The sequence below is a fragment of the Postia placenta genome (genome assembly GCF_002117355.1).
Source record: "Postia placenta MAD-698-R-SB12 unplaced genomic scaffold POSPLAscaffold_12, whole genome shotgun sequence".
In the NCBI taxonomy this organism is placed as follows: domain Eukaryota; kingdom Fungi; phylum Basidiomycota; class Agaricomycetes; order Polyporales; family Adustoporiaceae; genus Rhodonia; species Rhodonia placenta.
The window spans coordinates 1,193,775-1,209,021 of NW_020169843.1; the positions used below are offsets into that span (position 1 = coordinate 1,193,775).

The 15,247-nt window shown below is 54.2% G+C and overlaps 6 protein-coding genes across 6 annotated transcripts; 4 read left to right on the forward strand and 2 right to left on the reverse strand.

Moving 5' to 3' along the window:
- Nucleotides 1-74: 74 nt before the first annotated feature.
- Nucleotides 75-1,337, forward strand: POSPLADRAFT_1150611 (hypothetical protein; the record flags this gene model as incomplete). The annotated part of the gene is made up of 7 exons (XM_024486439.1): nucleotides 75-182; nucleotides 242-408; nucleotides 466-575; nucleotides 635-831; nucleotides 887-1,024; nucleotides 1,084-1,170; nucleotides 1,230-1,337. 7 exons carry the CDS (start codon nucleotides 75-77, stop codon nucleotides 1,335-1,337), a joined length of 915 nt encoding a protein of 304 aa, XP_024336365.1.
- Nucleotides 1,338-1,556: 219 nt separating this feature from the next.
- On the forward strand, nucleotides 1,557-4,178 carry POSPLADRAFT_1172888 (hypothetical protein). The gene is made up of 16 exons (XM_024488204.1): nucleotides 1,557-1,709; nucleotides 1,767-1,801; nucleotides 1,857-1,905; nucleotides 1,963-2,061; nucleotides 2,111-2,185; nucleotides 2,241-2,329; nucleotides 2,382-2,399; nucleotides 2,456-2,500; nucleotides 2,557-2,676; nucleotides 2,741-2,878; nucleotides 2,983-3,245; nucleotides 3,305-3,366; nucleotides 3,421-3,506; nucleotides 3,567-3,783; nucleotides 3,853-3,892; nucleotides 3,950-4,178. Exons 1-16 carry the CDS (start codon nucleotides 1,656-1,658, stop codon nucleotides 4,063-4,065), a joined length of 1,506 nt encoding a protein of 501 aa, XP_024336366.1. The 5' UTR covers nucleotides 1,557-1,655; the 3' UTR covers nucleotides 4,066-4,178.
- Nucleotides 4,179-4,366: 188 nt separating this feature from the next.
- On the reverse strand, nucleotides 4,367-5,414 carry POSPLADRAFT_1041082 (hypothetical protein). Its single transcript, XM_024477843.1, has 6 exons — nucleotides 5,273-5,414; nucleotides 5,110-5,217; nucleotides 4,871-4,992; nucleotides 4,809-4,817; nucleotides 4,688-4,757; nucleotides 4,367-4,619 (listed from the first exon to the last, which is right to left on the reverse strand). Exons 1-6 carry the CDS (start codon nucleotides 5,334-5,336, stop codon nucleotides 4,393-4,395), a joined length of 600 nt encoding a protein of 199 aa, XP_024336367.1. The 5' UTR covers nucleotides 5,337-5,414; the 3' UTR covers nucleotides 4,367-4,392.
- Nucleotides 5,415-7,509: 2,095 nt separating this feature from the next.
- Nucleotides 7,510-10,269, reverse strand: POSPLADRAFT_1184339 (hypothetical protein; the record flags this gene model as incomplete). The annotated part of the gene is made up of 3 exons (XM_024489075.1): nucleotides 7,510-9,261; nucleotides 9,409-9,947; nucleotides 10,092-10,269. The coding sequence occupies 3 exons, from the start codon at nucleotides 10,267-10,269 to the stop codon at nucleotides 7,510-7,512; spliced, it is 2,469 nt and encodes an 822-aa protein (XP_024336368.1).
- Nucleotides 10,270-10,471: 202 nt separating this feature from the next.
- On the forward strand, nucleotides 10,472-12,580 carry POSPLADRAFT_1048883 (hypothetical protein; the record flags this gene model as incomplete). Its single annotated transcript, XM_024479619.1, has 8 exons — nucleotides 10,472-10,489; nucleotides 10,601-10,655; nucleotides 10,739-10,932; nucleotides 10,991-11,077; nucleotides 11,131-11,639; nucleotides 11,690-11,904; nucleotides 11,959-12,215; nucleotides 12,272-12,580. The coding sequence occupies 8 exons, from the start codon at nucleotides 10,472-10,474 to the stop codon at nucleotides 12,578-12,580; spliced, it is 1,644 nt and encodes a 547-aa protein (XP_024336369.1).
- A 392-nt stretch (nucleotides 12,581-12,972) lies between these two features.
- Nucleotides 12,973-15,239, forward strand: POSPLADRAFT_1048884 (hypothetical protein; the record flags this gene model as incomplete). The annotated part of the gene is made up of 8 exons (XM_024479620.1): nucleotides 12,973-13,675; nucleotides 13,729-13,860; nucleotides 13,917-14,003; nucleotides 14,053-14,387; nucleotides 14,445-14,461; nucleotides 14,583-14,712; nucleotides 14,765-15,067; nucleotides 15,165-15,239. The coding sequence occupies 8 exons, from the start codon at nucleotides 12,973-12,975 to the stop codon at nucleotides 15,237-15,239; spliced, it is 1,782 nt and encodes a 593-aa protein (XP_024336370.1).
- Nucleotides 15,240-15,247: the final 8 nt, after the last annotated feature.

The following is a 15,247-nucleotide window of genomic DNA, read 5'->3' on the forward strand; positions in this document are numbered from 1 at the left end:
AGTCGACATTTTTCGGGTCCTTCATCCCTGGCTTGCTCTCCGTCGGCGTGCGGAGCAGCTCGGGATGGTCGAGCATGCTCCCGCCGCCGCCCAAGTGGTCAACGGATCAGATGCCCGATCTCACGGGCAAGGTGATGATCGTGACGGGCGGCAATGCGGGGATCGGGAGGGAGAACGTGAAGGTGCGTTCATTTGGCTCGCAGGAGGATCTGGAGACATGATTAACGATGGGTGCGAGCAGGCGCTGCTGGAGCACGGCGCGAAGGTGTATATGGCAGGGCGGAACGTCGTGAAGTGCGCTGCGGTGATTGAGGAGCTCAAGGAGGAGACGGGGCACGAGGCTATCTTCCTCAAGCTGGACCTGGCGGATCTAGCAGCGGTCAAGGCGGCTGCCGAAGAGTTCTTGAGGTGTGCGACATCGTAGCCTCCGAGTCTGGATGCGAAGTTTCTCAGAGCGTAATATAGCAAGGAGACACAATTGCATGTGCTCTTCAATAATGCCGCATCACAATACCCACCGGTTGAGGTGGTTACGGAGCAGGGGTATGATATGCAGTTCGGGACAAACGTCATCGGTGAGCAACGGTTGACGTTGACACTGTGATCACGCTGACTTCCGCGCGCACGGCGTCAGGGCACTTCTACTTCACCAAAATCCTTCTGCCCATCCTGCTCGAGACGACCAAGACCTCACCAGATGGGAAGGCGCGCGTTGTCCACGTCGCTTCCGTGGGTCACGAATTCGTGTCTGGTCTCAGGTTTGATACGTTCAAGGACAGCCCGCAGAGGCGCAAGATGCACCCCACCACGCTGTACTTCCAGAGCAAATTCGTGCGTACTCGTGGAGTTTTACTGAGCTGTTGAGTCCTGACTGTGCGCTGAGTAGGCCAATATTGTCGTGTCGAACGAGTTCCACAGGCGATACGCCGACCAGAGACTTGTGTCCATGTCTCTTCATCCGGGCAATCTGAAGATGGACACGGAGAGGCATCCGTCTCTGGGACCGAGATTAATAAGCCTTTTGGTGAGTGACTATTGTGCCCACCTCCGTGCGTATCCATTCACGCTCATATGCATCTGCAGAATCCGACCCTCCCCGACTCCAAAATGGGCGCTTTAACGCAGCTGTGGGCGGGCACGACGCCAGAGGGGGCCGATTTGAGCGGCAAGGTGCGTTTAAGCCACATGGTCCAATAGATGAGATTAAAGTTCATGTTTTCTGAGTACAGTATTGCATTCCTTGGGCGCGGGTGGGAGAGGCGAAGAAGGGGACGGGTGACCCAGACGTTGGACGGAAGTTGTGGGAGTGGCTGGAGGAGCAGGTGAAGGACATATAAGCCATGAAAATATGTTAGACGTCGATACTGAAGTCCGCGTGTATATTGTATAAGTTGCTATATTTCCCTGCCTTACTGCGGAACAGGCACTGGCAAATACGGAGACAAAGACAAGACCGGCAACATCAGCGGTTAATGACCGTGTCGGCATTTCCCGAGATCTGCAGATCCATGTCATGATCGCGATCGAGTCAAGCATTTTGCCATCTTCATCCGACACACCAGACTTGACAAGATACTTTTGTACGAGGATAAGGATAAGATTAACTTACAAAAACGGACAGACACTAATTCTCTCGGCCACACACCGCTACGAAGATGTCTTCCGAGCCCTGGGCACCTGATTCTTGGAGGAACAAGCCTGCAGCACAAGTTGCGTCTCTCTGCTATTTCGCCCAGAATGTTTGCTGAATTTTACTTCTCTGACAGGATGTGATCTACCCTGATAGAGAGAAACTGGACAAGTGAGCAAGTCACCTTATTCCCCACCGAAGGCCGCACCTAGACATGCACTCGCAGAGTCCTGAACAAGATCCGCACGCTACCGCCGCTAGTCACTCCGTCAGAGGTGGTCTCGGTTGTTTTCGACATCTACAACTAGCTCATGAGAATTGTTGTCTGATAGATCGAGCGACTTCGTCACAGCTTGGCTCAAGTACAGCGCAATGAGGCCTTCTTACTCCATGCAGGGGACTGCGCGGAGAGTTTTGACGCATGCACTCAAGTCAGTATGGTTTACTCTCATCGAGAAGCCTTCTAATGTTGTGCTATAGGAGAATATTTCCAATAAGATCGGCCTGATCCTGTCATTTTCTCTCATTCTTATATGGGGTGCACGGATGCCAGTTGTAGGTTTACCGCTATTCAAATCCCCGTCTGCGTCTCATCACCCACTGCTGTTAGGTACGAATAGGCCGAATTGCTGGCCAGTACGCAAAACCTCGCAGTAGCCCAATGGAGAAGATTGGAGACCGCGAGGTCACGAGTTTCCGGTAGGTCCTTGTCTCTTGAAATGTCCATCGCGACTCTGACACACCCCAACAGAGGAGACAACGTAAACGGGTACGAGCTTCACTTGCACCCAGGCTTTATACGGAAGGCTGAGAATTCGAGTGCAGGCTTGACCCAAACGACAGGACGCCAGACCCTGAGAGACTCCTAAGGTATCGCCCAATGTCTTGCTACAGCATTTATGCATATCTAATCTTCCCGCTCGCAGTGCCTACTTCCACTCAACAACGACGCTCAACTACGTCCGCGGCCTTCTCACCTCCGGGTTTGCCTCCCTCCACCACCCGCGCGACTGGTCACTTTCCCACGTGCGTTCTCCTGCGCTCCGGTGAGCACGCACGTTTCCCCGTTGTCCCGTGCACACCCGTTCTGACGGCGACGTATACGCACAGCGAGGAGTTCGAGCGCATCAACGAGGGCCTGTCTGACGCGCTGGACTTCACGCGCACGATCGGCTTCGGCAGCCAGCATGCGAGCTACGAGCAGGGTGGCGGACGCGGCGTGCTCGGCGAGGTCGACTTTTACACCAGGTAATTCTGCCCCTCCCTATTAGCCTCTTCACTTCCCCTCCTCCGCGGCGTCATGCTCCTCCGCACTCACCTGTCCAACAACCCGCTGACCAGCTCCCACGCAGCCACGAGGGCCTGATGCTCGATTTTGAAGAGGCCATGACGCGCGAATTCGCCATCCCGTCCTCGATCCCCACCGCGGAGGGCTCTCCGGCGCCCGCAGCGCGGCGCGTGCACTACAACACGAGCGCGCACTTCCTCTGGATCGGCGACCGCACGCGGCAGCTCACCGGGGCGCACGTCGAGTACTTCCGCGGGATCCGCAACCCTATTGGTGTCAAGGTGGGGCCGAGCATGGAGGCAGCGGAGCTCGTGCGGCTACTCAACAGTGAGTGCACCTTGTCACGAGATGGAGAGAAAGGGCGGGAGCGCTGACGGTGGTGGCAGTCGTGAACCCGGACAAGGAAGAGGGCAGGGTCACGTTGATCACGCGGTACGGGGCGGGTAAGGTACGTTGCTATGTGCTTCTCCATCTGAATGGTGCAGATACTAACGGCGCGCAGATCGAAAACCACCTCGCGAGTCACATCACCGCTGTCCAACAGTCTGGACACCCCGTCGCCTGGATCAGCGATCCCATGCACGGAAAGTGCGCATATACCCACCTCTCGGTTTGCTCGATATCCCACTAACACTCACGCTGCCTCAGCACGCTAACGTCCTCGAGCGGTCTCAAGACGCGTAACTTTGGGACGATCATTAGCGAGCTGACGGCGTGCATGCGCATCCACGCCGAGTGCGGCTCGCGCATGAACGGCGTGAGCCTCGAGTTCACGGGCGAGCTGAGCGAGGACGGGTTCAGTGTCACGGAGTGCCTCGGTGGGAGCATGGAGCTCAGCGAGGAGCAGCTCGGGCTACGCTACCAGGTGCGTCGGCCGGCCTTCGTCTTTGTCTTTCTTCTTGAGGAGGTTGCTCACGCGGTCGATGGGATACAGTCCTTCTGCGATCCCCGGTTGAACTTCGAGCAGTCGTTAGGTGAGTAATAACGTATGAGACTGTGGGAGGAGACTGAATACTGGGCGATCGATGCAGATGTTGCGTTCCTGATTTCCAACAACTTCAAAAAGGCACGCCGAGGACGCAAGCGTGCCGATAGTGATGTCCTGTATGCGGCGCTGGGTGGGCGGAAGCCCGTAGCAACAGCGTGAGCAGCGACGCCTTGATCGCTGGCCCCTCTTAAGGCTCGTACACATCTTGCGAGATGAGAGTCAATGCTGTATCTTGTAGTCACCTTGATGTAGCAACACATATTATTAGGACCAGCCCGGTAGACGTGTTCCGATCCACCTCTTCAGCGAAAGTCCATTCACGTATGTATTCTGCTGACCCTGTTTGCTTATACATGTTCCTAGAGATACAGGCTGGCCAGATATGCTGTTACACAGTCCGATACTTCCTGCAGGTAGTAAGCGTCAACAGTACAAACACCTAATCTATCTTGAGGCGCACCTTACGCCCAGGCGATTATTGACATATCATGCCCCTTCTGCACCACCCTTCTTCTTCTTCTCCTCCACCTCGACAATATTGTCCTTCGGCACGCCCTTGAGCAGGCCGACGCCATCCTCGATCATCTCGACGACGTCCCCGGAGACGTCGCCCTGCACAACGATCTCGTCGAAGCCCTGCGCGTTCTTCGTCACAGATGCGCCTGTCGCAAACTTCTGTGCGAAAAACTTGGCGGCCTTCTTCAGGTCGACGTCTGGTGTGGTGAAAGTAAGGGTGTCAACCCGTGGTGACGGGCGAGATAGGAGGAAGAACCGGGCGTACCAAACGCCTCGAGACCATGGATGGCTGTCACGTATTTACGCTTATTCCGCTCTATCCGCTTAATCGTGACCTAAGGCTCATCAGAGACGGAGCGCATCTGTGCAGGTTGTTATTTGCTCACTTGTGATGCCTTAGTGGAAGATCAGTCAGTAGAGGGGATGGCGAAAGGCGGGTGAGATTCACCATCTTCTTCTTCAACGCAGCATCCGCTTTCTTTTCCGCCTTTGCCTCTTTCTTCGCAGTATCCTCCTCCAGCTTCGTTTGTGCCTCCAAGCTGAGTGTCCCCAGCTTCGCCTGGAGTGCCTCTGATGTCCATCAGAGCAAGTGTGCAGGGTTGGAATATGCAGTTCAAATGGGCGACACAACAGAGGGAAGACAGATCAGTCACTTGCGATCATAGGTTGACAAGGGACGCAAAACACCTTCTGAGTAGTATTTGTCGTACAGTGGCGGATGTTCCTTCTGCAACCATTCCTTGCATCGCGTTATATGCGAGCCAAATTCACAGTATTCAACGGGAAACGTGCAGACTGTACGCAGGCAGATGGTTAGCGATGGGGGGCGGCGACGGAGTGAGAAAGATACCTCCGCAATACAAGATTTGGATGGGTGCTACTGGTTGGGAAGGTCCTGGCTCAGCTGATGCCATGGTTCTGGCTTGCAAAGAGTATTCGAGCGAGTTGCGCCAAGAGTTTGAGCAAAGTAAGAAAGGCTGTAAGCAAACGGGAAGACCAAGGATGTAAGCGCCCAGAACAGAAGGATGAGCGCTTTCTGACAAGTATATTATGCTCACGACACTCGCTCTCATCAGACATGAATTCGAGATAACCTGTAATAAGCTTGCTAAAATACTTATATCCTACTACTGATGTTTACGCGTAATGCGGTGGCCTGCTAGACTCTATCATGAACGAGGGCGTGTAAAGATCGACATTACGTGCGTCCGGCGCACGATCGCATTCTCCCAGGGAGGGCTCTCGCTCCAATACTTGTATTTGTGCTTCAAAGTACGTCACGGCGGGATTGCTGATGGATAGCAGGACAAGGCGGTCAAAAGTCACTCCTTCGCATCCGTAGTTCTGCAGCGCCCGTTGAGAAAATCGCGATCACATGATCCGCAAGGGCACGTACCTGCAGCGCAAACCGATATATCTCACTCACTTTACGGGCCAACTCTGCCCGTGTAGCTTTCGCGGGAATCGGCTGTCCATCCCCAAGGAATTGGTTATTCCATTTGGGCTGTAGATAATCTTCAGAACAGTCCCTGGCATAAGGTAAATCACACCGACCTTGAATGTTACAGTTCGTTGTCCGGCCTTGAGCGTGCAATCTGCGTTGGGGTCGACCAAGGAGCCCGCGTTGCCGAGGCAGTCTCGCATGGTAATCCCATGTCTTGCAGAACCCGAGCGCATATCATTGAATTCAACGCGTCGGGGATCATGGCCGTGCGGAATGGCTTTGTTTGGCGTTAAGATACCGAAGCACTCAGTCGTCCTTCCAGCGGGAGCTGGATCGCTGGGTAGGCGTGTGGCATGGAAGCCACCAGCAAGGGTCGACTCCTGAGAGACTTCCTGTTCTCTCAGGGATCGATGGTACGTAGACTGCATTGGCAGTCTACGCGGAGCGCGGTGTACCAGGCCCGTGAAGAGAGAGAATACGGGCAATATGCCCAGAGAAAGCAGAGTTGAATAAATTACGCGCCAGTGCGCGAAAAGAGAACGAATGTGAGGTGGACCTCCAGGCTAGCTGAAGGGATATCTGTTGCTAGGGAATGTCGAGTCCGGGCGAGTGCCGCCATTTATACACATAGGGCATCACCAACGCCGCCACCCGCTCCTATAGTTGGAAAACAAATGCAACGAGGTCGGTGGGCAGCACTTGGACACGAGAGAGGGAGAGCCACAAGCGATTGTGGTGCGTCATGCTACCATGCTGGGCGACCGCGCCCGCATCAGCTTGCGGCGCAACTGAGACACCAGTCGGCATTGAATGCCATTGGCCAGAAGAGACAGATTCATTGCCATGCTCTTCGCCGCATGTGCGTGTTGCACGCATGTTAAAGGGTGGACAATGGATAAAGTAAACGGCAGGATAATGTCTCGACTTACCTGCTCGCCTTTCAAACTTTCAGGTCCTCCAATGAAACGCGTCCGCAGTAAGCGATTGTTTTGATGACCTCGAGTCGTGAGGCTCAGAGCCATGCCAGAACCATTCCTCATGGACCAGCCACTCGCTCGATACATAGAGACCTTTCCATACTGGGAGCCGTACAAAGAACTTGAGTGGCTCATAGCACAGCATCCAAGCTGTGCGTCCTCTGACAGAGCGTTGCCTGCAAGCAAGTGGGGGAGAGTACCAAGATGTTGGATTGTCCTGACAATGATGTACAGGTGGGGGACTGGTCACGAGCCGGAGCCCCACTGTCTCGTACTCAGCCGTCTCGTTCGCGTGCCCACTAGCCAGATATGAGACCAGCTTCCCACCTATGCTTCACCGACAAAAATGCAGGCATGGGTCCGCCGTGGTCTTCATCACAGACCTCGATCATGCAGCCTGCAGGTGCTGCTTCATGCGCGCACGTGACGCGCCGTCGCAAAATGTTAAGAATTCCATGGTATTGTCAGCTCGACACGACCTTATGCGAAACATAATGAATAGAGACATACAGCGACTTACTCTTGCACATAGCACAAGTACACTGTAATAGTACTCATAAGTTAGTGTCTATTGCTTAAACGCATTCCAAGCGTCGTTCAAGGAACCGAAAACCCCATTAGCAATCATCCTTTGTTCTAGCGTCGTGTTGCTGGCATTTAGCTGGATCATAGTAGGTGACGTCTGGTCAGCACACGCCTTGATAAGGGCTGGAAACGTGCCTTATCAGGATGCAATTTCGCGATAGCCTTCGTATATCGTATCTTGACCTGTGCGGGCGTCACTAGTTCGTGCATTCCCACTTTTTGCCAGCCTAGTTCCGGCCAAAGAACTGTCTCCAGGCTGGCAATAAGCGCACGGATATTCGTTTCCTTCCCGTTCTTCCATGCCACTAGGCGAGCATCGACGACGTCTTTCAACTCGTGCCGGGCCTGGTCCTCTGCCTCTGCTGCTTGGTTTGCCTCCCGGACCCTGTTGAGGGCCTCGGTCGGTACAGCCACTGGGGGTCTTGAGGGCCGCGGCTTCGGCTTGGCCGCTGGACGTGATTTAGGCGCACTGGGGGCGCCACCGTTTGCGTCTGCATTGAGCATCTGCTTGCAGCGCCCAACGCCGCGCACGGCCTCCATTCGCGCCTTGCCGGCCCATTCCACGGAAGCGACGGCCTCCCAGTCCTTGCGGGCAGCGTCCCATTTCTCCCGGCCCTCGTATGCTTCCGCGCGCCGCCAGAGCGCCTTCACCATTCCCTCAGCCAAGTCCACGCTTGCGCCCTCGTCCTCTTTTGTCACCTTCGCCTCTCGTGCAGGGTGGTACTCAGGCCCGATGAGCTCGATTACTGTGGTGCAGTCCTCGATCGCGCCATTGTGATCACCCGTCTTAATTCGCGCGAGGGCACGGTTGTTGTACAATGGTATGAGTAGCAGGTGCGCGCTGGGCAACCCAGAAATCGCGGCGGAGTATGCCGTCTCCGCCTCTGCATATCGACCGAGCTTGAACATCTCCGTGCCCTTGGCCTTGTGCTGAGCAGAGCTTGTAATCGCGGCAGGCGAAGCGGACACATTCTTACGCTGGACGAGGGGAATGGGAGAAGGAGCACGAGGAGGGGTGGGTCTGACGGAGGACGTTACTTTGGCGGGAGCAGCGGGCGTCAGAGCGGGGTTACGTGCGGGTGCTTTCCTTCGGAATGGAGAGGTATACACAACCGGAGGGTCGTCGGAAAACAGGTTCCCCACCTTTGCCCTTTCAGACGTAGATGGCTGGGACTCGGGCGGACGGGCATCTGTCTGCTTCGATCGCGGTTGAGTAGCAGGCCTTGACGGCTTGGGCGGGAGCACCTCATCATCATCTCTAAATCCATTGCGGTCAGCCTTTGTCCGCTCGCCCTCGCCTCCTTCGCCCTCAGGAACTTCCTGCATCCACTTTGGACGGCCGTTCCTGCTCCCACCCTCACCAGTTCTCGCGGCGGTGGCCGCACGCTCCTCGTACGCACGCTGCACCTTCTCCTTGCCCTCCTTCCAGAACGCATTCGCACGATTGAACATGCTGAGCCCGATCTCGCTAGCTTGAGCGATGAGCTTGTCGGCCTGTTCCTGCAAGTGCCGTTGCGAATCATCAGAAGGAGAGGGTCCGTCCCGCGCAGTGGGCTCACTGGCACGGTTGGGAGCAGTAGAGCGACTGGTAGGCGCCGTGCGCCGACGGGACGAAGTGCTGCGAGGCTGATCTTCGTCTGACTCATAATATCGCTCCCATCCTGGCTCGCGTTGAGCATTGCGCTGGTCTTCCCGCGGTCTTTCCGAAGGTTGTGAGTCTGACGCGGCGCCATTCGACAAAAGGGTCTCCAGGGCCGCCTGCACGTCTAATCCAGTATCAGTGGCAGCGAGCGCAACTCGCGCCTGTTGGATGGAGAAGCCCATTTCCACGATCTGTCCCAAGATATGAGGAGGTGGTGATATTGGGCGACTGTGTTGGCCGTGCTGAGTGAGTTGTGGAGAAATCGAAGATTGCACAGGGCGGGTCTGAGACTAGTCAGGACCTGCTGTATGGGACGGGCTTGAACAAGCGGGACATACCGGCTGTGCAGGTCGCTCGGTAACCGGTTTACTCAGTTCACCCAGAATGTCATCCTCGTCAGAGTGGTCGCTGAGCAACCGGTCTTCACGGTCTCCGAAATCGAAATCTCCTGGTGTGTTTGACCGTACATCTGGGGTATATCGTTGCGGTTGCACAGTCGACGGCGAAGTGAACTCATCCAGGTCTAGTAAAGAGCTGGTCTGGGGAGCTGCGACTGGTTTCGAAGGTGCCGGTTGTGAGATGAAGTCGTCCAAACCCCAATCATTCTGAGACACAGGAGCAGCATTTGCGGTACCAGACGATGTCGATGCAGTCGTGGCCTCCAGGCCAAACCCCCAGTCACTGTCAGCAGACACAGCAGGTTGTGAAGTCGACGACGGCCTGGACGTGAACTCGCCTAATGAATCGAGTCCCGCCCACGCAGACGCCTGCTGCTTCGCCTTTGCCTGCTGCTGTCGGATCTGCAATTGTCTCTCCCTCTCTGCCTGAGCCGCTCGTTCCGCAATTGTCATCCTCGCGCCATTAGCTGAGTTCGAGGCTAGCGACCCGGGAAACAGGCCACTGAACGCATCTACTCCAGAGCTTGCGGACTTCTGCAGTGGCTTCGCGCCAGTGTTGGACGGTTGTACGTTGGCACCCAACGATCGCGTGGACTGTATCGACCCGCTAGCTGCTGGCGTACCTGTGCGTGAAGCTGGACTAGACGTGCCTGCCGATGCGAGCATAGAGAAGACATCATTCTGAGCATTGAGAGATGGAGGAACCACAGGTGTCAGAGATCCCAACTTTCGCGACGATTCAGAGGGCTTGGTCGTTGCTGCTCCAGTCGAATTCCACAGGTCGGCAAAGGAATCACTCATGATGACGCGAGGTAGACCGGCTATAGAACTTTGCTGAAGTTGAAGAGTCTAGAGAGGTAACCCGAAGCTGGGGCCGCAAGCCCTCGTCATTAGCCGGTCACTGTAGATTGAAAGCTGTAACAGCATCATAATAAGTCCGTTAAGCACGATTGGGACAAGCCATATTGAGCTGGCGATTATCGGAGTTTGAATGACGCTTACCATGTGTAAGTATTGCGATGTAACCACGCCTTAGATCTTACTCCGGTCTACACGAATGCACCGTCGTGCGCTCTCTCGACAAGTCTCGCATGCGCTAAATCTCCGTGTCCGTCGCGGATTCACCTCTCAGGCAGGCGACCTGAAACCGTACTATGTCACAACGCCCATTTTCTACCCAAACTCAGGTATGGATTAACGTAGCTGTATGATACAAGGAGGTTCCGCGTATTTCTCCAGCTCTCATATCTAACGATTATGCCTTGAATAGTCCCACATATAGGCCATCTACATTCGCTGGTCATCGCGGATATCTTGGCTCGATATAGTCATCTGAATTGTCCAGAAAGGCCTGTTCATTTCATGACCGGAACCGACGAGCATGGCCTCAAGATACAAAAGGCCGCGCAGACAAAAGGCATGGAACCCCGCGCATTCTGTGACGAACTGAGCGAGCATTTTCGCGTGTGTCTTTCTTTTTGCATTCCCAGGCACATGCTCATTTATACGTACATGCTCTTAGAATCTGGTGAGGAAGGCAGATGTGAGCGCGACTCGCTTTTCGCGGACGTCGTCCAAAGAACACTGTGACGCTGTGCAGCATTTGTGGGTAGGCAGCATACTTTGCATTGGCCCAACTGAATAACAAACACCGTCTATCAGCGCCAACTAGAAGCGAAGGGTCTCATCTATAAGGGTCGCCATTCTGGCTGGTACTCTGTTTCCGACGAATGTTTCTACCCTGACCTGCAGGTTACGAAGCGATCAGAACCGAACGGAGAGGAATACCATGTCTCAACGGAGACAGGTTCGCGTGTGGAATGGATGGAGGAGGAGAACTACAAGTTTCGGCTATCGACGTTGCAGCCTGCCCTTCGCTCCCACTTCGCCACTCACGAAGACGCGATCTACCCGCCTCAACACCATGTAGATATACTGTCTGCGTTGTCCGAAGACAATGTCCTGGAGGATCTGTCAGTGTCGCGGCCACGTTCACGGCTCACATGGGGTGTACCAGTCCCTGGAGATGACAATCACACGATCTACGTATGGATTGATGCACTCACAGTATACTTGTCTTCTATCGGGTATCCATGGACTGCAAATGGTGGAGATGGCTCCGGTAGTGGATGGCCGCCAAACCTTCAGATCATAGGGAAGGACATCCTTCGGTACGTCTCAGCGTCGACGTCATATATGTCTACTGATGGGAGGCCGCCAGCTTTCATGCCATCTATTTCCCGGCGATGCTTGCTGCTTTAGGGCTGCCTTTCACTGAACGACTGCTGGTTCATGCGCATTGGACCGTCAACGGATTCAAGATGTCGAAATCTATCGGTAACGTTGCGGATCCCATCACAGCTATAGATGAATTTGGGATCGATGTGGTGCGGTGGTATCTGGCGCGAATAGGAGGATACTTTAGGGATGACGTCGGTACGTCAAACTCATTATATGGATTGCTTGAAACTAATGTTTCGGACTCTGGAGATTGGTCGCGTGAACAGCTCATAAAACACGGAAAGGAGGTCGCATCGTTGTTAGGAAACCTCTATTCTCGAATCGCATCTCCTAAAATACGTGCGCTCGTGGAAACTCATGAACGTCCCTCGCTCTTAGACATGAACGAAGCTGGAGTACAATCATTCCTGGAGCAGCTGAGACGATTACCGGCGCTCTATCACGATCGCATGCAGGCGTTGCAGATTGCGGATGCGCTCAATCACCTCGTCGCCATGCTGGAAGAGGTAGGTGTCTTATCGTTATGGAATCACCTCTACCTTTCTGACGACCTCGGTACTAGGCGAATCTACTTATGACAAAGGCAAAGCCCTGGGCTGTCACGCAGTCTACGCCGGCAGTGCGCGCGGTGTACTGGTCCCTACTGGAGTGTCTTCGGACATGTGGGATCCTACTCCAACCGTTTATACCCTCGAAGAGCGCGAATCTACTGCATTACTTGGGGGTCCCGCCGGAACAGCGGAGTGCTGAGTGGGCGAGCATTGACGCGAAGGGACATATCGGTACACCAGTGTCGGGTGTCGTACTTTTTCCAATGCCGGGCATAAAGAGCAAACCGTCGCATGCGAAGGACAAATCAGGGAGCGTATGATCATTGTGCCGCAGTAGCTCTCTGCACAGAGGTCACTTTATAAAACTTATTGTCCACCGTGACAGATCTTATACATATTATAAAGGCAACGCTGGTTCCTCACTCGAATACTGAACACTACTACACTCACCGTGGCGACGATTGACATCTGTCGTACCTGGTTGCGGGCATGAACAATGTGGGTTGTATCGTACGTGGGAATGTGGACCCACAGCTGTCAACACTGCCTAGTTGTCTTTGTTCTGCCTTTGACAGTAGCGCCTGGGATACTATACGCGGCCGGATTAGGTGCTTGTTGTCATATGTGCTAATGCTGAAAAGCATGATGCCTGTTGCGGGGACTACAACCTCCCGTCTCCTTCTCTCCCAACCTGCGTCTACGAAAGAACGCCATGGACGAACACTCCGATATCGATGACTCTCCATCGAAACCTACAAAGCGACTCCGACGAACTCGTGAAGGGGCGAAGGCTCTCCTACACAAGCTCCGTCGTAAGAATCACGACATGACCACTCCAGCCATAGAGCTCGAGATTATCCCGCTGCCCACACCGGACAATGCTGCACCGACACCTACGTGGCCCGGCTTGCGGCCTGTCGATGAGTTCGCTGACTATGACTGGGCGTCTGCATTTGCGAATTCGCCAGGCATAGGCGCCATTACGACCTCGCCCCAACCCGCGCACGGATCCAGCTCACGGCAGCTGCAAGAGGCTGCAGCTCGGGCACGGGAGCGCGAAGTCAAGGCCACTGTAGCTGCGAAGGCATCACTATACAAGAACGCGCGGGAATTGGGCGGTACCTCGCGCTTCGAACTCGGCCATGGGTGGACGCGGTTCGTACACTTCATGGGCTACGTGTACTACTACAACCATGACCTCCATACTGTGACGCGGGATAACATCGAAGATGAAGAGATGCGGAAGGCTGTGGAGGAGGCCTCAATTGGGGTCCGCAACGCGTTGGAACAGGACGGGCTTGAGGACCACATACCTGAAGACTGCGAGATCATCATCGGCGATGAAGCAGAAACTGCTGTTGCAATACATCATCCCGCCAGGCGGATATACGATACAGGCCCTGAGGACCCATCTGGTAAGTATGTCAGTCATAACCATGTAGATATGTATATCTAACGCATATCGCAGAGGTACTCGAAGTCCGAACAATGACAACTGATTATTGGGACTGGGCCGAACAATTTCCCATGCATCTAGAGTACAACAACCTCCATTCCGTCGAGGATATGTTTCTGAATGCCCTTACCTATGGCGCCAATGGTGATTAATTCAATCGGTGAACAGTGTAATTGAGCTAACATCTAACAATATACCAGTACGCGTTCTTGAAGACAAGGACAACGACTTTCCTTATACCGATGAACAGATCGCCAAGATCATGCGCACGTATCGGCAACAGAGAGGTTAGCGGTATCATAATTGGTTCGCAACGTCTCTGAGCATACGGCGCAGTCATCTCTACTGGAGATATCCGAGCCAACTGCTCGTTCAACTGGCACATCGCTCGGCTGCTACGCGAAGTTCAGAGTGCGCGGACTCTCAGTCCAAGAAAAGGCTGTTCCAGTGCCGTCAAGGCTGCCTTCGATTTCCATCGAGTGTCTAAAAAGCATCGGTCATCATGGCAGCTAGAAGCCGCAGAATACCTACTGGCAGGAATCCTTTTGGGTGCGCACAAACTGTACTTTGGGAGGCTGAAGAATGTCCGCATGGGACCGTCGGTGCATCTCACGGATTTTCGGGACACCGTGCGGTCATTTCTAAACGAATGGTCCAATTCCAACCTGCTGGTATGTGGCATTTATATTTGCTTACACTTCGCGATACTATTCCTGAATCTGCGATAGGCCACTGTTTTCGTTGGGTGAGTATATGTGGGCACTGTATTTGTGCCATCATTCATTGTTTGCAGAGCGAACATCGCCTTTCAACAAGTTCCGGTAAATGCTAGTCTTCCACCGTTAGAGGTTTAACTCACGCTGCAGACAGAACATCAGTGGTTTACAAAAGACTGCATCGCTGGCATCAAGCATATTCGCACTCCTTAGTGCCGGCACCGGCGTGCATCACGTCTGGCAACATCGTGCTCACGTGAACACCGATATCATGAATGCTGTACGCTGACTCCACCGCTCTGTCGCGACTCCGGACTGACGATCAATGACAGGTCAAGTATCTCAACCATATGCGGGACGATTATCTGGATGCCCCGTCCGATATGCTCGAGACAGACCTTCTTGTCACATCCGCCTTCCTTTCCGTGCCATTCTCCGCGCTGCTCTGGTCTATGCTGTGTTTCACAATCGCCCTCGCCGCCCTCTGCATTCAGAGCACCATATCCGGAGGGCGTGTCCTTCTCGCGCTCACTATGGCTATATTCGGATTGGTAGCCCTCGCGACCTGGTGGTTCTTCAGGCACATCTGGAAGGCGTCGCGAAGCGAGAGTGAGGTATCGGCCCCCCATGCGAGGGTGAGAGCATCGATTCAACATTTGAGCAGCAGCGTACAAAAGAGGATGAGTGAATTATATAGAAGAAGGACCAGGAAGCCTGATGAGGAGAGTACAGGTCAGAACGTACATTAGTAGGACGTTCCCTGAAGTGTCATTTATTCGCGAGGCGTTCCAAGAAATACACAGGTGAACACAGAA